We start from the raw sequence: 20,333 nt of genomic DNA, 5'->3' as shown, positions 1-20,333 counted from the left end.
ACAAATCTAGTTCCTTGCTATTCTGCATTTACCACATGCATGTGAAACAGCATACAAATCATGTTCACTATATGTAACTAAAAATGAAAATCAGCCATGGCCCAACAACCTATGACACATTTTCAATGAAGTCTGCAGCATATATGATGCAATCCAATACACACTTACCTGGGAATAAGTCCCATTGAACCCAATGGAGCTTACTTCTGAGTAGACATGCATTGGTTTGCAGCCTTAGTTGCTCACCTCTGTTTATAGAAACAGCAAAACAAACTAACAAAAACTAGTAGTCCCAATACAGTCAATTAAACAAGTGGCAAGCTTTTTTACATCCAGGCCCAGACACGCACTGTAATCATGGTCTTTCTTTGTTTTGTTTTTAAATCATTGCGTTAATTCACAATTATATATTCACAAAATATATTTTTAGGAGGAAGGAGAAAATACCAATTGTGATGAAATTGCAGTAAATTAAAATGGATTTATAATGCATGAAAAGGGAACCTAAATTGACTAAACTTTGGTTATAAAATACAAGACAACAGAACAAGAGGAAAGAAAGAAAAGCTCATTTTTACCCTAAACTGACATGCAGACCTCCTATTGACACTTTTGGGAGTTCTACTTGCCTACCAAGAAGAGAATTCACTGTTAAGAGAGTACAACTTTTCAAAAAGAGTGAACTTGCTGTAACTTCCTACTATTTCTATTGCTTTCTGTCAAAGATGGAGAAAAGTTTTGATCAAAATATCAGTACTTGTAGCTATAAGACAATTTGGTAGACGTAACTGGTCATTTTTACAGCATCAGAACCTATTGTTCTGAAGAGAGGCATCGCACAAACCTTAAAACACAGAAATACTTGCGAGACAGAAAAAAAGCATAAACAAATGAGTTTTGGTATTCCTCCAATTCTGAGGTAAACTAGCCAAAAGGGAGTTCAGCTTCAAGCACATACCTTCCAGCAAAATATTTGAAAATTTAAAAAGTAACAAAAAATAGCATTATAAGCTGTTGGGATATATAGAAATTTAAGGTTACCAGAGTTTGAAAACCAAATAATGTATTGCTCCTTTGCCAATCCACTCCCCGTGTGCCAACAATTGTCCCTCTAAGTTCAAGACCAGGTATATATATATAAATATGCTCAAAATTCTCATCATGGTGAACATCTAGTCATCGTTTGGTAAGAGTAATGAACTCCTGGCATCCTCTCCCAAGCTTGAAGCTGGGAGGGGACAGGGGATCTTCTGAAAAGTTGTGCTCCACCTCTCAGATGCTTGGAGTGCCTACAAAGTGCAGCATGTCAGTGGGGATAATCCCCTGCCCTCTTTCCAAGCACTGAGATCAAGCACAGTGCTCTGAATGTGCTCCAAGCATCTCAGAAACACAGCATGACTGCAGGGCAATCTCTGTCCCCATACCCTGCTCCAACCTCTCAAGCAGGGCTGCAGCTCACTCATGTCACTGAGCTTTGGCAGCACTGCAAAATATACATGGACCTCAGCCATTATTCTGAGCTTGAAGCTTGAGGGAGAGGAGTCGGGTATCATCTCTACAGTCATGCTGTACTTTGTAGGCACTCCAGACACCTCAGAAGTGCAGCACAGCACCTTGGACAATATCTAGAGGCAATCCAAGGATCTCTGAAATACAATGTGATGTTAAAGATCCCTACCCTCCCCCTCTACTGGGTGAGGGGCACCATACTGGTGACCACAAATTTTGGCTAGCTACTAAGGCCCCCCAAAATTAAGAACTCTAACCCACACATTTTCCCATACTCTTGATTTTAGTCTATCCATTCTTTCAGATACCAAGGTCCTAACCATTTAACACAGACCCCTTCTCAAACCTGCCTTTCAAAGCTCCATTATTTATCAGTCTACTAAACACCTATAACCTGAACATTTAGAATGTTCTTGAACATTCCATGACGTTACAACAGCTCAGCCAATGATTGACCAGACTTAGAAACAGGCAAATGAGAATGGAGAACACATATACTGATGTTTAATAATCATTATGCCCTCTATTTCTGATGTTCAGGCTAGGAGTGTCATTGTTTACATAGCTAAAACAACACTCTCACTCTCACTCACTCACACACACACACGGGAGATATTATCAGGTCTGAGGTTTTTTTTTAATGTGGGGACCCAAAACAGTGGATAAGGAATGCTGACTGACTATTGGGAAGAAAGAAAACCAGAAATGAGGAGGGAAAATGGAATGGCTGGATTCCTCAACAGCACTGCAACATGTCATTGCAGATTTCATTTGTTAATATCTGCATGGAAACTAAGTGGAACCATATTCAAAAGTGGCATATCTATAATTACATGTTCCCCAGTGGCACATGGAAGGCAATCCTTTCCTTGGAATGGTTCCTCCCGTCAGCTGACACAGGGAAGGTCCAGAATCTTTTTTTCCTCCTCAACTGAGGGAGGGGCCATCCAGTCCTTTCCCAGACCAGTCCTACAACGTTGCTGAGACTTGTGGGCAGGGCCAGCTCCAGGCATGCCGGCGCCCTTCGGCACCAGCCTGCCCTGGGCCCCTCCGTTCCCCTTCCACAATCCGTGGCAGGAGCCACGGATCGCAGGACAGGAGCTTCTGAGCCGCCCGCCATCCCCCCGCTTCACCTACCTTTCTCTGCTGTTCTTTGCGGCTGAGTGCACTACGCACGCAGGGTCGCCATCAATCAAGATGGCGGCCGAGGTTTCCGTAAGGGGCTGATGCCTCTGCCACCATCTTGATTGATGGCATGCACATGCACGCATTGCTGCCATCAACCAAGATGGTGACAGAGGCTTCAGCCCCTTACGGAAACCTCGGCCACCATCTTGATTGATGGCGACCCTGCGTGCACTGCAAAAAACAGCAGAGAGAAAGGTAGGTGAAGTGGAGGGATGGTGGGCGGCTCGGAAGCTCCTCCTGTCCTGCGATCTGCGGCTCCAAGGAGTAGCCATAGGAAATGGTTTTGAGGACCCACCTATCTGTCGTGGTCCCTGCCCACGTGTGTGCAAACTGAACAACCCTGTCCCCAATGGCTCCTGTGAGGCCGGGGACCTGACGTCATGCAGACTGCTCATTCTTTGCTCCTTTCTAGAATTTGCTTCCCAAAGAGTAAGAGCGTGTGTGCTGGTTGTGTGAGGAGTTCCCGACGATCTGTCTGACTTCCCTCAATGGGACTTGTAGCCTCCAGATGAACGTTATTTGTTATATGGCCCAAGCCCCTAAAAGGATTGAAGTTGCCTGTACTTGCGGTCATCTTTTTTGGAGCTCGGGAGAGCTTTCTGTTTGTCTCTTGTTTCCACCAGCACCTTGCCAAGGGGATCCCAAACAGCTTGGAAGCACTAAAAGAGTAGCTTGCAACGACTGCAGGACCCACATCCCAGCTGCGCAGCCAAATGTTGCAACGTGCCACTGTACTGGCTGCCATCGCTCTAGTGTTGAACTGTAAAGCATTCCTGGAAGCATCTGCTTGGAAAGTCAAAACTAGAGAAAGCTTTTTCAGCCCATCTTTAATGTGTTTGGGAACATCCTCCCTGGAAGCAAGCTCTTCTGCCCAAAGCTTGCAGGCTCGTGCCACAACTGATGTAGCTGCTGAAGCCCAGAAGGCGGCTGCCTCCAATTCCAAGTCCCTCCGCAGAGCTATTTCTACGCGCTTATCACAAGGATCTCTAGGATCCCCTCTCCCTCTGACGGAATGACTGCTCACAGCAGCCACAGGCAGGTCGACTGCTGGAACCTTCAGTTGCTCGATCACCTTCACTGGAAAGGAATAGTGCTTGCTGACAAGTCTATGCACTGGTTTGTGCTTCGTGAGGGTCGCCCATTCTTGTCTCCACAGGCCATGAAAGGGTCTGGAAAGGGAAGGGTAGCCATTTGTGGTTGGCCACCTGGAAAAGCTGACCCGGAGCTGTTTGAAGAAGGTGTTGAGGCTTCTGTGTCCTCCCATTCTTCCGGAAGTTCCAGGATATGCCTAGCCTTAGCTACTAAATGTAAAGGTCCTGCCTTCAAGTCGATTCCGACTTATGGCGACCCTATGAAGAGGGTTTTCATGAGGCTGAGAGGCAGTGACAGGCCCAAGGTCACCCAGTGAGCTTCATGGCTGTGTGGGGATTCGAACCCTGGTCTCCCAGGTTGTGGTCCAACACCTTAACCACTACACCACAGTGGCTCTCAGCTCTTAGCTACTAGTGCTGGGGAAAATTTTGCCTGGAAAAGTCTGCCTTTTGAGGGAGGAGCCTCCAGCTCTTCCTCTGAAAACTCCCCCTCCTCCTTGTCCTCAGAGGAAGATGGGCTCCCTAAGTCAGACGGTAACCCCAAAGTGGTCACCACCGCCTTACTATGCCTCCTCTTCCTACCCAGTAAGCTTTTGCCCTTGGCCGCTGCTTTGCCCTTAGCAATATGCTTTCGGCTCTTACTGCTGCCCCTCCTGTGCTCTGGGGATGATTGGGAGTGGGAGGGGGGAGAATGGGAGGAGGAAGAGGATGACAAAGAAGAGAAGGTTACTGGAGAAAGAGACCTAGTTCACTTCCTTTTTGCCTGTGCACTCTTCTGGGAGTGCTTTCTCTTTCCACTTTTCTTTTTATTTTCTCGTGAAGGGGAGGGCATTGAGTGGTGAACCCACAGTGGAAGATGGACCTGCAGACTGCCAGGAACCCACTCCCTGTACTTCTCTGACCACTATGCCTTTAATCCAGTCAAGGAATTTAGGAAACTCCTGTTTCCCCTGGAAATGCATAAATTCCATACTCACCCCCTCCATTTGTGAACTATGCGCACTTGGCGCCAATCCTTGGCCCTGTCCCTCTTCTATAAGCATAGGGGCTGATACCTCTGGTTCCTCTGAAAGGCAGCCCAGGTCTTCCTCTGCCACGGCACCCTTGTGTGCTGTGGCCCCACCCAATCTTATGGTGGGGGTTGGGCCCCCCAAAAAAGCCACTCCTGTCCTCCGTGGCCACCGTACAGCCCTTCACCTCATTCTGCACTATGGTGGGAACAGGCTCAGTAGTGCGGCAGCAGCCATTTGCTTTCAAAGCAGTCGCATCTCTGCTAAAGAGAAGATGTGACCCGCAGGTAACTCCCTCTTCGCGCCACCTGTGTTGGCGCCTAAGTGAAATCCTCCCCATGCTCTAGACTAGGGATGGCCAGGTGGGAGGGGTAAGAAGGGGAAAAGGAAGGAAGAAACAAGGTGAGGTTTTGAAAAAGAAACTACTGAGCTCTTAAGGAGCTCAGCAGGACCCGGCTGATCACTGCAGCAGGCAGGGCCGGTCTGGAGAGAGCGGGATGGCCCCTGCCCCAGGGTGAGGTCCTCTGAAGTGGACCCTGCCTGCTGAACACAGGGAAGCGCCATCCCAAGGCCAATGACAGGCCTCCAGGAACCTCCAGGGAATGTTAATTGCTGCCTTTAAAAAAAAATGTTCTCCCTATTTTAATGCATGATTTTATATTCTATATTACTACTTATTATTTTGTTTTGACACTGTTTTTATTTTGTTGTCAGGCATTTCATATATTTTGTAACATGTTTTGAATACTTTGGTAGGAAAGTGGGATAAAAGTAATACACTGAACGAAAATAAAACTTTTACGTTGTCCTAATGTTAATCTTCCACTGTGTCAAACAATGGGCGTAAATAAGAAATTAACTATAGGGGAATGGATGGAAATATTTTTGCTCATTTGCTTTTACTACTAATGCACAACCATACTATCAACTTGCCTATTTTCTTTCTATAAACGTAGCTTGATTCACCTTTCATAACAAGAATTTCTCACTTGCTACCCAAAGCTACAGTCATTCTCAAATGTCACTCAGACACACTATCCATTTTTTGGTAACAGAGTGCAAACAATGAAAGTAAACATCAGCATGTGCTTAATGTTTTCCTATAGATACATGCTCTCATTGTCACTGGTTAAAATTAGATTAACAGAAGGAGTCTGACCTCTACAACAGACATGACCTTGCTGTCCTTGAATGGTGACCAGGAACAAATAATGAGGTTCTCCTTTTCCTCTTTTCGCCAGGCAATGTTTACGTAAAAGCTCTCTCGGTCTAACCAATATGTAATACTCTTTAACTTCTTGCTTAACTAAAAAAGAAATTACAGCAGTGCTCAATTTATAAAAAGATTAGAGGTTAAACGCTATACTTTCTCACCTTTCATCTAATCCCAAATGTTTGTAAACCGGTGGTGGAGGAGGAAAGACCCTCTCCACCTTTAGACTAAAGCCCCGATACTGAAAACCAATTCCAGAGTTGCAATCTCATGAACCTTGCCTCACATTAAACCCTAAACTGAATTGGGAAGGGAGAGGCTATGCCAACTCCTGTTTTAAGGAAAAGTATGTTCCACTATTTCTGAACTGTATATTCATGTAAATGTTAACAAAATAGGATCTGCTCCGCTTTTTCCAAGGTGCTAAGCACACATATTTCTTCCTGATGCCAGGAGTCTTACATCAGCAATTAATGGTTGTTTTCAAACTACACATGTTAACTACTGATCAGCTGTTGAAAATAAAGAGAAGGGCACACATGCCCTTATGTACATTGCAGCAGTTTATACAAAAAATTTGCATTAGCCTCAGTTTCCCATTCAATTATACCTAAAGCAAATGTTCAAGACAAATGTATAGGTTCCTGCTCAGGCTAATCAAAAGAATGTCATGGGAAACAAAAAAACAATTCTGACTGCCAAATGTTTTCAGAAAGGGTTGGTGTTGTACATCCTAAACCAACCTGCTATTAAGAAATGCCTCAAAGTTGGAGGAAAACAATTGGCGAAGGGTGAAATCCTATACTCACTTGCCTGGGGATAAGCTCCACTGAACTCAATGGGATTGAGTAGATGTGTACAGGACTGTACTGTTAAGGGACTATTGGAGGAAGGCAGGGGGTGGGACCTACAACTTGTCATGAGGTCCAAACCATCATGGGGTCTCATAACCATTTAACAGAAACATAAATGCAGCCAAATTGTTTCATTCAACAAGATGGTTGATAGTTGGAATAGCTGATCTTCTCACATGTGCATTCAGATTAATGTATCAATACAGTAGGGCCCCGCTTCTCAGCGCCCTGCTTATCGGTGTTCCGTTAATTCGGCGCCAGTGGGATGATCAGCTGGAGGGGGGGCTGGAGCTCCCTGCACTCAAGCTGATCGTGCTGGAGGAGGGATCTTCTTCCCCAGCTTGAGCTGATCGCGCCAGAGGATACTCCCCTGCTTGAACTGATCGCACTGGAGGAGGGGAAGATCAGCTGTAGCACGCTACAGCTGATCATCTCCTTCTCAGGGGCGGTCAGACTCTCGCTCCAGCCGATCACGCCCAAGGAGGGGAAGATCTGATCTTCTCCTCCTCTGGTGCGATCAGCAGGTTAGGTTCAGACCCCCATGCCACAGCTGATCCGCTTTTGGGCGGTTTTTGCTTTCCGGCAGGGGTCTGGAACCTAACCTGCCGTATGAGTGAGGCCCTACTGTATAGCAAAAAAGCTTTTTTAAAAAAGAAAGGGGAGGGGAGAGACTTCACCAGGATTCTATGCACATGACAGCTACTTAACAGGATATATTTTATACTAATGAAAGGATTCCAAAGTACAAAACTCCAAGTTTAAATGTTGACATTTCCCATCAATACACAAGTGAGATTTCCCAGTCATTTGTGGTACATAATTTCAAAGGAAAAGCCTTATATATGTGGACACCCCTTATAACTGACAAAGTATGTCATATCAAGTGTTCATAGAGGTTAAGGAAAAGAATTTAACACAAGTCACCAATTCAAAAAGAAAAAAAGAAGAGTGGAGTACAGCAATCACGCAGGAACTGCAGTGAAGCCAATGAGGGGAGGGGAGTCATAGAGAAAAGAACAATATTTATGATCCCTACTTGTTGCTAAACTGGTTATAGACCCAACAGGCAAGGAATACACAGAGGGGAAACGATGAGCAAGGGAAAGCAAAGAGAAAAGAAATTGGCACTTGAACAGGAGAATTGGCTGCTTGCCAGGATACATGTTGTGAATGGGAGGGTATGAAATAGTCACTTCCTTAGATTTCCAGGGGGGAAAGCCACAACTTTAACATCAGGAAAACGATTTGACAGATATGCTACTTGGTCATTTTTCATACTTTTTGATTCATATTCATATAATTATTTCTTTCCCATAGGCAAGAAATGGGGGGGGGAGACAAAGCAACACTGTTTTATGGTGTCTTGAAGGCATTCCAACTTTATACACAATTATAAATAATTTGCACCAGTGTCTTTTCCTGTAAAAGAGTGTAACTGCAAAATAGGGTAACATCATGATTTTTGGAGATTGTATTGTTGGCACACCCTATCCTAATGTGCAGGTGCAAGAAGTATTAGAATCTGGGCCATAAAATCTTTATTTTTTAAAAAAAGAAAAATACAAGTCCTTTTCAGTGTGATTATCTTGAGTAATTTTCATGTGACTTTTTTTTCATTTCCCACACATGTAAAACAAATGAAAAAGCTGACTAGATGCGCATTCAATTTTTTAAATGGCTATCTTTAGCTTTCTACCATACATATAACATTCCAGATTGACAGATGTGCTTATTATCACTTGTGAAAACTCCCTTAGGTTACATTTTCATGTTCAGGTCCCATTTCACTCTAGTTACACAACAAGTGATCCACTAGGATACATAATATATACGGAGGAATCAAGAACAGAAATGTGGACAAATCTAGACATCCCAGGAAAAGTCTGGAAATCAGATACTTATCACTGGGAATCCTGAAACAGGAATTGGAAGTAATGCAGTCTGGATCAACCTAGGCTCGAACAGAACAGTTCTAGAAATCAGACAGGTATTTTCTCTTTCCTATTTGCCTTAATTCTCAGTCATCTCTTAACTATGAAGAGAGGCCCGAGCTCAGTGGCAGAAGACATGTTTTCATACAAGATTCAGTCCCTGTCATCTCCACTTAAAACAACCACAGGCAATAGAGCTCAGAAAGACCTCTGCTTGAGACCTTGGAAAGACCTTTTACTGCTTGAGGGCCACATTTCCTTTGAGGCAACCTTTCAGAGGCCGCATACCACCAGCAGTTGGGGCCAGAGGCAAATGTGGTCAGGAACCAGGGACAAAAATGGGAGATTCAATGGATGTGACTCTTCATAGAGTAGTCATACAAAAGTCAGAAGTTTCTACACACATCTCCACAAAGATCTCTCCATCCTTTATCCAGGCACGCAAGAGGCATTATCCCAGTTCAAGGACACATTTCAGGCAGACAAAAACACTCAAGGAGGGTGTGGAGTAGGGAAGTTGAGGGGTGTAGCCTGGGCAGAATCCTAAGGGTGGATAGAGGCTAGAGGGCTGCATCAGTCCCCAGGCCTAAGGTTCCCCACCCCTGGTCTAGATGGAACAAAGGTCTAGATTCAGGAATCAATTCAGAGGGTGCACACAACGGGGAGTTGTAAAATCTTCAAAGCTGCTACATTGTTTTTACTCTGACTGGTTGCTCATGTATATATATGCTTGGGTGAAGTTCTCTTTGTTGCTTTCAAAACTCTCTCTCTCTTTATATATGTATATATATATATATATATATATATATATATATATATATATATATATATATATATATAAAAGTTAATAAAGTTATATATATAACTTTATATATAACTATATATAACTAAGACAGTTTTGAAAGCAACAAACAGAAATTCACTCAAACTTGCTCTGGATCCCTATAAGGATTCCGTTAATCACCTAATATATATATATAAACCTAATTGTGACTAACCAAACAGAGGTTTTTATTGTATTAACAAAACGTTTCAGCTTCTGCCTTCATCAGCTGCCAACATACAAATGCTGTTACCAAGGTAGCAGTTATAGAGCTTTGAGGATGGAATGCTCAGAGGGGCTTCATTGGCAGAAGCTAAGTAGTGGTGGTACTGTCCTCCAGGTTCAGGCCATGTGGTGCCAATGTGTCCAGGGATTAAATCCAAAAGTTCTCCCTTTTGGTCAATACTGCTGGATCTGCTGGCATCTCTATCGCTGTAATGGAAAAGTCCAACAGGCTGTGACCCTCGATGTTAAAATGCTTTGCAACTGGTTGCTCCACTTTTTTTGTCAAGATTGCTGACTTGTGGTTCCTGAAGCGCATGTGTAGGTCAGTTGTGGTCATTCCTACGTATTGGATATGACATCCTGGTCTTTTGCACTCGATGATGTAAACTATATTGCAGGACCTGCAGGTGATGTTCTGTTTGATGTAATATGTCCTGCCTGTCCTAGTGCTTGTAAAAGTGGCTGTCTCCCTGAGGTACACACAGGTGATACAGCATTTGGAGTGACAAGGATGAGACCCTGGATTGGTGATAGGTGGCTTAAGCACATATATATATATGTCATGTCAGCAGAATGGACAGTAAAGGTAAAACATTACCTTAAAGCTTTTGTTTTGACCATTCGGGCAGGAAAGTCTTTCTTGTCCTTTGTTGTTTTACATATTAGTCTTCAAAGGGTCCCCATCAGATGTCTCAACTAATATTTATTAAAAGTTTACAAATGCTAATATGTCATCTAAAGTGAATTAGAAAATAATTTGTGGAGTTTCTCCTCAGACAAAACATTTCAGGTATTTTGGGGAAAGCCCAAACAGCTGGGGAGTTTTTCTCAGAGTGTTCTGTACATGTTTATTTCAAGTACCCTTTAGTTGGGGAAAAATGGCACATTAAATGGAGATAAACATAGCATAGGAACATATCATTGAAAATGAATGTTCACTGTAATAAATCAAGTATAAAAAAGTTTACTTACAGTACTTTATGGAATTCAAAGCAGGGGCCGAATCTGAAACAAAACACACTAAACATTACTATTTTATTAATAAAAAAACTTAGGCACCTAGATTATGAAAGAAGTGTCATGATTTTTGAATGCATGTGCTTCAGTCAGTTATTGCCTACTTTGTCAAAATCTGTCTTTATTTCAGAACACCCATTTCCTAAACTGCCACTGTTATTGCACCAGTTAAATCAGTTGATATAATTTGTTGATATAAATCACATGCATCATCTAAAAAAAGAAACCATAACTGGAGGATTCATTTTAAACATTAATGACATATACATATAATTAGTAGAGTATCCCCCCAATGGTCACTAAAATGGGGAGGGGGGAGGGATAAGAAAGTACTATCTGCTTTTCCCTCCCTCCTTTCCTATTTGTACAAGATACAATGCAGAGCCGCTGGTTCAGTGTCTTGCAGCATGATTCTAAACTTATTTACTGCAAAAGTCCAAAGAATTTAATTGGGCTTACTCCCAGGAACATGTGCACAGGATTGTAGCCTTAGTCTGAATCCAACCAATAATGTACAGTGCAATCCTGTGTATGTCTACTCAAAAGTAAGCCCATTTGAGTTTAATGGGATGCAGTCCCAGGTAAAGTAGTATAGGATTGCAACTTTAGGATACTGTCACATATTACACAGCAACAAATCTGAGTTTGGACCTGGTGCACACTCCGGAAGAAGTCATGAACAATCCCTGGTTTGAATGTGCTGTAATTTATATAAATTTAAATAATAGAAAGAAAGAAAGAAAGAAAGAAAGAAAGAAAGAAAGAAAGAAAGAAAGAAAGAAAGAAAGAAAGAAAGAAAGAAAGAAAGAAAGAAAGAAAGAAAGATGTTTTTGCAAACACAATTGTTTCATGCACTTTCAGGGTTTTAGGGTTTGCCTAAAAAGCTTCTTTGAGAAGCAACACTGATTCTGATCAGACAGAAAAGGCAATTGTATTAGGAATTGCAACATTTTTTAAAAAAGAATTAACAGTGTTTGCTCTGAAAATTATAATTAAGGGAGAATTTAGACTTTACATTTATTTAAGGGTGAAATGCTGATCAGGCAAAGCTCAGATTTCACACTAAGCTAGTAACAAGATTTTCCTTCACCTGATGCCCAACTTGTTCATGGACCTGCTTTTCTCCAACAAAGGTTAACTGTGAACAACTTGTTTAGAAAAGCCAGGACACTTATCCTTTTTAATGCATAACTTGCTTATCATAATACTTAGCACAGAAAAGAAACAGACTCTTTCTCCTGTAGCTTCTTAGCCATTCAATCAATTCAAAATGCATTTTGTAAAATACTCCGCCCTCACCATGATTGATTCCCAGTACTTCCAGTTAACCTGAACTCAGCATGGGATGTGGGTACAGCTGCCAGTGATCACACATGTAATTAGAATTCTGGATACTAGATTCTGCTGCTCAACTAAATTATGCAAATTTACACAAATCACCCAAATTTGCATCATTACACCTATTTTACATATTTTATTATGGTTTTGCTAATCACAGGGAGAGGCTAGGAACTATGTAGGACACTGAAACCATGGAAATGGCTGACAGACTTCCACAGGCCATATTCTACCCTACCCCTAGATCGTATATCTCTACCTCTATTACCTGATTAGCACATTTACTTTTGAGGCTCTAAAGTCACCAATATAGACTTTATGTTTGGATTTCAGATTAAGGAAGTAGAAAGAAACAAATGTGATGTCAGAAACAAACCTCAAACTAGAAATGTATCTGTCCTAGTCAATACTAGTTAATTGACTACTAATCAATTATTCACCAAATAAGCGTCAAGGTTTAACAGAACACAATCTTGCATATTTCAGTTGCACACTGTCCTTAATGCAGGATGTTCATGTCAGCTTTATAGAGGTACCCAGATGATATACACAGAACTATGTGACAGAACCTTTCAGACAACAGGGATTTTTACATGTTATCATCAAGTATCTAAAGTTACTGCTTAGAGAAGAAAGGTTCCACACTGACATCACTCATATGCTAACTGAAATACCAATGTTTGGTTTCCATAAACAAACACCTCAGGATCTGACACTGTGGGCTTTCTTTTGACAAGTGGCCATGTACAGCTTTGGCTTAATACAACAGGTTGCAGTTGCAGGAGATTTTCAAGAATTCAGAAACACTAGCAGCAATGGAGAAGCTTATAAGGGCAAGCAAATTCAGGGACTTATAAATTTGATCACTGAGTTCCAAGTCCATTTTCTATATTTTCAAGAAACTTGGGGATAAGGTTGCAGTGAGGACCTCAAACACTTCTGAGTGGTCAAGGAGTAATATACCACAGTCAATGCAATATTTCTCTTTAAGGGCAAATGCAAATCCTACACACACACACACACACAACATGGGCATTTTGCTAGTAAGAACAACAACATTTACAATTAATATAGTTCTTTAGAGAATTAAAGCAGCTTCACATACACAGCTGCCTTAAAAGCAGTTCAGTATTATTATTTCCATATTAAGTTGTAGGTTGTAAAAATGGTGTGTAACCATTTTGAAGTCTATTGAAAAGCAGTATGTACGTTTTAAAAACAAGCCATTAAATGAGCACTGATAGGGTCCACGAACAGAGGTTTGCTTCCGAGAGCCACCTAGTGAGTTAATGCCTGAGGGTAAGCAAACGTACTTCTTATCCAAGCATTTTTAGAATATACTATCCAATATTTTCTACTTGTCATTCCAGTCATATGACTCCTTTCTGCTGTTCTCTTCTCTCTTCTGGTCTCTACTTTAAGATTCTTGAACTTACTTTCAAGTATCTCCAAGGTCTTGCCCCTTCATATGTATTTTCTCTTCTTTATTCATTCTTCCTTGGACCTTCACTCTGCATGTACCAGCCTTCTAAGTTTATATCCCTTTTTCCTGCCTAAATCCATTTTCCATAATGATCCAGCCCCCCATGCCTCCCAAAGATCTGCTCCTGAGTGTTGGGGAGTCTTTAGGAATGGTATGGGATATGTCACAGGCGCTGCAGATAGAAGGGGGAGTCAGCAGAAATTGCACCCCCTTGTACAAACTGAAAAAGCAGCTTAAAAGAATTCATGATGATGATCATCATTGTTGTAAGTCAAGAAATCCTCTCTCTATATTGAATCCATGTCAAATATACTCAGTTCCTTACCTCATGGGATCTGCATTCTAGACATTTTGCCATGTTTGTAAGTTTCCCTATGGGAAATGTGTGGCTGCCGCTGAAAACAGCAACCCTGTATCACCTCCTTTGTCCTCTAGCGATACCTAGTAATAGAAAAGGTAGCATCACCACCCTTTGAGTTTCCCTGCCCCTGTAAGCAGCAGCCAGGGGTGAAGAGAGAAGGAAACTCAGAGGAATTATGCCACACATTTTATATTACTGGAGAACAACAGGGGAGAGGAGGAGACAATGCAGGACTGAAGTTTTCAGCATCAGCCTCACATCTCTTTTGCCATTTCATTCTGGGTCTCAATTTCAAGTTTAAGAGGGAACAGGCACAAAATATTTGATCAGCTCAGATGTGCTCTCATTGAGACCAAAGTTTCCTGTCATTCTGATATGCTTAGCCAAGAAGCCCCAAAGAGAAAATATGAGAAAAAGGCCTTGGAGATGCATTTGTCTACATGTTGCAGAGAATCCAGAAAGCCTAATCCTCTTATCTCTTGTTCCCATGTAATTCCTCTGGTTTTAAAGAAGTATTAGGACTGAAAAGTTTTTCTGGTGGAAATGAAGCAGCTGCTCATGGTCTGCATTTTCATTTCATTTCCAAGAATGCTAAAGTGTAACATTCCCAGCCATTATGGACAAATATATAGTACTATGCCCTGCACAGTTAGGCTAGCTGTGGGCTGAGAGCTATCTAATTAACTAAAAACATAATCAGTTCCAGGATAACAAATACAAGTTGCATAAATTCTTTATACAAAGTGGAGATTGTATGTCATCATAAAGCTAGAGTTTCAGATAAGCATTTAGGAATTTGAAACGATATCTAAGAATTCTTTCTTTTATGCAACATAAGCTTTAAAGTTAAAAAAATGAATTTAAGTAAATGATGAACTACTCTTTGCTGTGTCCCTAGACTTGGCCTCCTAATGCAGCCATACATCAGAATACACCATGTTTTTTGCCTGACGGGAATGTCTTGTTCAATCAAAGGAAAGTTACTGACAATCTTTAAAATCTAATTCTAAACAATACCTACAGCAAGAGGCCTGATTTTGATTTATTGAATAATTTGACTAGAAACACCTGTAGTCACAACAACATTATGTGCAATCACTTCCATATCTTTGCTGCACACAATAAAAAAATGAAAAAACTGACAGCACATAGTTATGCTGGTCGGTTCCAGCAAGTCTAACTTAACAATGTATATTAAATTGTGTCTGTGTTGAAACCATGGTTTAAATGTCACATTTCATTGACTTTCATAAGCAGCAAGATTTTCCACCATTGGCTACCAATAAAATGTAAAAACACATTTTTTAAAAAATGCTTATTAGGAAATAACAGAAATATATGTATCAACCTTCCTTTTGCAGGAAATTGCTAACATGCACTCTTCGCAAATCTTTATGGAGCAATTTGTGCACAGTTAGTTCTTTCTTTAATCAAGAAATCTGCCTGATTTTGAGCTTATTTCCCAAAGGCAAAGAGTGATGGTTATTCCATTAGGCCTTTTGGGAACAGCAGTCTATCTAATATGTTTCTGAATTATTCCAGACTGAGCCGAGCTGAACATGAGAACAAAGCCCAGATTCCACTGCAAGGAAAGACTAGCCTAACTCCCAGCTGGGAAGACTTAGGGAGAGATTTATACCCATAACAAACACTGCAGAAATTTTCCAGATAATTGCATGTATTTGCCTGCTGTTGTCACAGGCTGTAAACTAGTATTTATTAAAACACATCAGCAAGGTGCTGCCTATTATCCATCTCCCAGTTTCTTCATGCAGGGCTTTATAAAGAAATCTCATTTGCCTGCATCCTTTATTCCGTAATAGTGAAAGGCCAAGAAGGAATTTAGTTAGTTACCCAATGTCTAGTACATATGACAACAGTCCACTTACAAAGCACCACATCTGGATTGATCAGAAATGCATTATGCAGAATCTTACTCTTCAATATCAAGTTCTTATCTGTTCTTTCTCTACAGAAGACGGAGTATGATGATCCCTTTTCCATTCATATCTCAATTCCACATCCAATATATCCTTTCTGGGCCTTTTGCTGGGCAACATACACATGAGAGCAGTAACAATGATGGTTCTAACTTTGGCCTATATAACACCCTCACTTTTGAACTGCAAGCCTATTTCCCCTTGGCCAAAAAGCTCAGTCCCCAAGACAAGGATACTTCAGTCACAGAAATCCATAAAAGCACCAAGGTTATCGAAATTTACTAAGAGATTTTATTACTGTTATGATCTTCATGTTACATGCATATCAGTGATAAGAGACAACTGTTGCAAATTATTTGCAGATAATCTAACAAGCATTTATCATGTAAACCCAGGATGTGAAAAGTGATGGTGGAAATATAAAGTAGAAACCAAGAAATCATCCAAAGTCTAATTTCATTTGAGTGTGTTCTCAGTATTTCATAGCAAACGTTTCTGAAATCCTGTTTAAGTTTAAAGGAACAAACTATTGACATAATTTCAAATAAAAAATGTTCTAAAGCAAGTAACAGAGCAATCCAAATGCCAGGGAGCCGGCGGAAAGCCCTGTGGGATCCACCTCCCGCTAAGGAGCCGCCATCCTGGCTGAACTCTGGTTCTGTCAGGAGCTGCACACACAAACCTGCCAGAAAGTGCCAGCTCCCACAAATCAGCCTCCCGGGGAGTCAGCGCTCCCTACAGAGGCCCATTACAACTTTTTACGGCGCCAGACTGTTGGGTAGCGGAGTTTCCCAGTGGATCAGGACCCAGAGAAGGCTCTGAACACGAGGAGGATCTTGTGGTAAGTCCCCCCCTTGCAGCTCCACCCCTGCCAGAGGGCTTCTGCCAGCCTTCCTTCTGCCAGGCTGGCTGTCTCTGAGGGATCCACAGACAGGGTCATGGCGGTGGGCTGCTGCTGACGAAGCCTGGTGGTGCCAGAAGCCTGCCAGCACAGCTGGGGGTCTGCAGTATCCCACTCCCCCCCAGGTAAATTGGATTGCGACCTAAATGAATAGATACAGTGCTGTGAAAAAGTATTTGTCCCTGTCTGATTTTCTGCATTGTTGCATATTTTTGGCACTGAATGTTACCAGATCTTGAATCAAAACCTAATATTACAGAAAAGGGAAGCTGAGTGGACAAACAACACAAAATTTTGATATTTATTTCATTTATTTATTCAATAAAGTTAGGCAACACCCGATGCCCCTGTGTGAAAAAGTAATTGCCCCCCTATTAACTCAACCCAATGAAAGGGATTATTAGGGCCAGGTGTTTGACTATCTTGGTAAACAATCAGGGATGATTTGGGCCAGCCCTGCCCAATATAAATCTGACTAACTTTGGCCCTTGCCATCAGATTGAAGTTGCCAGCACACAGGTTTCAAAGCCACATCATGCCACAATCAAAAGAAATTCCTGAACACCTCCAGAAAATTGTTGTTGATTCATATCAGTCTGGAAAGGTTACAAAGCCATTTCTAAGGCTCTGGGGCTCTCCCAAACCACAGTCAGAGCCATAATGACCAAATGGAGAACGTTTGGGACAGCAGGAGTGGCCGTCCTGCCAAAATCCCTCCAAGAGCAAGGTGTAAAATCATCCAGGAAGTCACAAAGGACCCCAGAAAAACATCCAGGGATCTGCAGGCCTCTCTCACCTCAGCCAAGCTCAGTATTCATGACTCCACCATCAGAAAGACACTGTGCAAACATGGGATTCCTGGCAGAGTAGCAAGGCGGAAGCCACTGCTCACAAAGAAGAACATGAAAGCTCATCTAGAGTTTGCCAAAAAGCACCTGGATGATCCTCAAGAGTTCTAGAACAATGTTCTATGGACAGATGAGTCAAAGATGGAACTGTTTGGGCGACATGAGCCCCGTTATGTCTGGTGAAAACCAAACACTACATTCCACATGAAGAACCTCATACCAACAGTCAAGAACGGTGGTGGCACAGTCATGGTTTGGGGATGCTTTGATGCATCAGGACCTGATGACTTGCCATCATTGAAGGAACCATGAATTCTGCTTTGTCTCAGACAATTCTACAGGTGAATATCAGGCCATCTGTCCGTCAGCTGAAGCTGAAGCGCAGCTGGGTCATTCAGCAAGACAATGATCCGAAACACACAAGCAAGTCTACATCAGAAAGGTTGAGGAACAAGAAATTTAAAGTTTTGGAATGGCCTAGTCAAAGTCCAGACTTAAACCCCATTGAGATGTTGTGGCAGGACCTGCAAAGAGCAGTTCATGCTCAAAAACCCACAAATGTCACTGAGTTAAAGCAGTTCTGCATGGAGAAGTGGGAAAAAATTCCACCACAGCACTGTGAGAGACTGATCAGGTACTACAGGAAGTGTTTGGTTGCAGTCATTGCTGCTAAACGTGGCATAACCAGGTTTTGAGTCTAAGGGGGCAATTACATACTGGGCACTGGGTGTTTCTTAATTTTCTTTAATAAATAAACGAAATGTATCAAAATGTTGTTTATTTACTCAGGTTCCCTTTTCTCTAATATTGGGTTTTGGTTCAAGATCTGACAACATCCAGTGCCAAAAATATGCAACAACGCAGAAAATCAGACGGGTGCAAATACTTTTTCACGTCACTGTGGTTGTTTGGCACCAATAACATGTGCCTCAATTCAAACAACTGCGATACTATTGCCCAAGGGGACTTAAGAATTCCTTTCCTTTCTTTAATAACTACTCTTCTACAATTTTTGGAACTGGGAAAATTCAAAAGCAGTCTGTGATGTGGCATGGGGATCATCTGTTCAGAGATAAAAGTCATACATTTCACCAGACTAACACAAGCCTCTTTTTGTACCCTAAGCACTTCTTTATAATAATAATAATAAAATTTTATTTGTTAGTCGCCCATCTGTCTGAATTAACAGACACTCTGGGCGACTTACACAATATAAAACACAATTTAAAACATATTCATACAACAGTCACCATATTAAACAACAATACATCTAAACCACCCGTTAGTAATACAACATAATAGCCTAACCCACCCCAGAAATCCCGTAGGCCTGCCTGAATAACAAGGTTTTTAAGGCTCGACGAAAAGCCATCAGGGAGGAGGCATGTCGGAGGTCAAACGGAAGCAAGTTCCAGAGGGTGGGGGCCACGACCGAGAAGGCCCTCTCTCTGGTCCGCACCAGCCTAGCTGTTTTCACCGGTGGGACCGAGAGAAGGTCTTGTGAGGCTGATCTTGTTTGGCGGCATATTTGGATCCTGCCAATGATAGACTAGTGCAAGATAGATTTGTACAAACCGATTAACTCAAAGTTTTTATGCCTGACTAAACACACACAAAACAAATACTATTCTATTCAGTAACTGAAATGCTTTATTTATTTTTTTTACAAATATGCAACAGTGGTGACGTATCGGGGGGTTGGCTGCATACCCTTTCTTTACATGATGGACTCCAACACTGTTCCTTTGGCCTTATATTTTAAGTATCTTTATAATTTTTTTTGGAGCTGCAATTACATTTGTTGCACTGTGGTGATGTATGGGTTTCTTTATGCCTGATTAATGACTTAGTGATGAGACAGGTTAACCAGGTATTTGTTTGCCTCTTCATATCCAATCTAAAAATACAAAGTGGACTGCACAAATACAGTAAAATTCTGTGCAAGGAAAGAGTGGCAGGCCCATTCTACTACAGTAGCATTATTACCAGTTCTTTTTACATATTCTTTACCAAATTTGTATCCCACAATGTAGCCCATTAAGGGCTTCAGCTTAAGTCAACATAACTGAATGGCCAAAACTCCTCTAGTAATGTGTGTAGGAGAATCATTCATAGTTCTGTTCCTGTTTCATCTACACACCACTGATTTCTGTTCTGTCGAATAGCTTGTATACCAGTGTTGCAATTGCTAAAACGCTCTTTTAGCAGCAGCACTATTTGATTAGTTTACAGCTCTATGAATCTTAGAGGCTCCCAGACACAGCAGTCCTCACTGCCCGTGCTGACAACTTTTCTAGTGTAACAATCCAAAGAATCAGGTTTTAGGTCAGTATTTTAATCAAGATCTTCTGCCATGTTTGACTTATAAATGCCACTGCCTTGTAAAAGTGCAGGCAATTGCAATTACTGATCACAGTACTTGGAGAATGAAAAAAATGAACACTCAACTATTCTCAGCAAATGCTGTCATTTCATCAAAGTCAGTGAGGCCTTATGTGTATTCAGTGTGTTTATTCTTACATATTCAGTTCACGCTCTGGTAACTTCTAGGCTGGACTACTGCAATGCGCTCTACGTTGGGCTGCCCTTGAAGATAGTTCG

General features: G+C 41.7%; 1 protein-coding gene across 7 annotated transcripts in view; it reads right to left on the bottom strand.

The window, feature by feature from the left end:
- The window catches only part of GLI3 (GLI family zinc finger 3), a 438,381-nt gene that overhangs the window by 249,276 nt on the left and 168,772 nt on the right, over window positions 1–20,333 (bottom strand). For all 7 annotated transcript variants that reach the window (XM_061585984.1, XM_061585983.1, XM_061585985.1 and 4 more), the window contains one exon: window positions 10,817–10,849. In XM_061585984.1, the coding sequence (XP_061441968.1) occupies window positions 10,817–10,849 (33 nt within the window). The remainder of the gene's footprint in view (window positions 1–10,816; window positions 10,850–20,333) is intronic.

The sequence above is a fragment of the Rhineura floridana genome, chromosome 10 (assembly GCF_030035675.1).
Source record: "Rhineura floridana isolate rRhiFlo1 chromosome 10, rRhiFlo1.hap2, whole genome shotgun sequence".
Classification (NCBI taxonomy): domain Eukaryota; kingdom Metazoa; phylum Chordata; class Lepidosauria; order Squamata; family Rhineuridae; genus Rhineura; species Rhineura floridana.
This window is presented reverse-complemented; position numbering and strand designations above follow the sequence as displayed.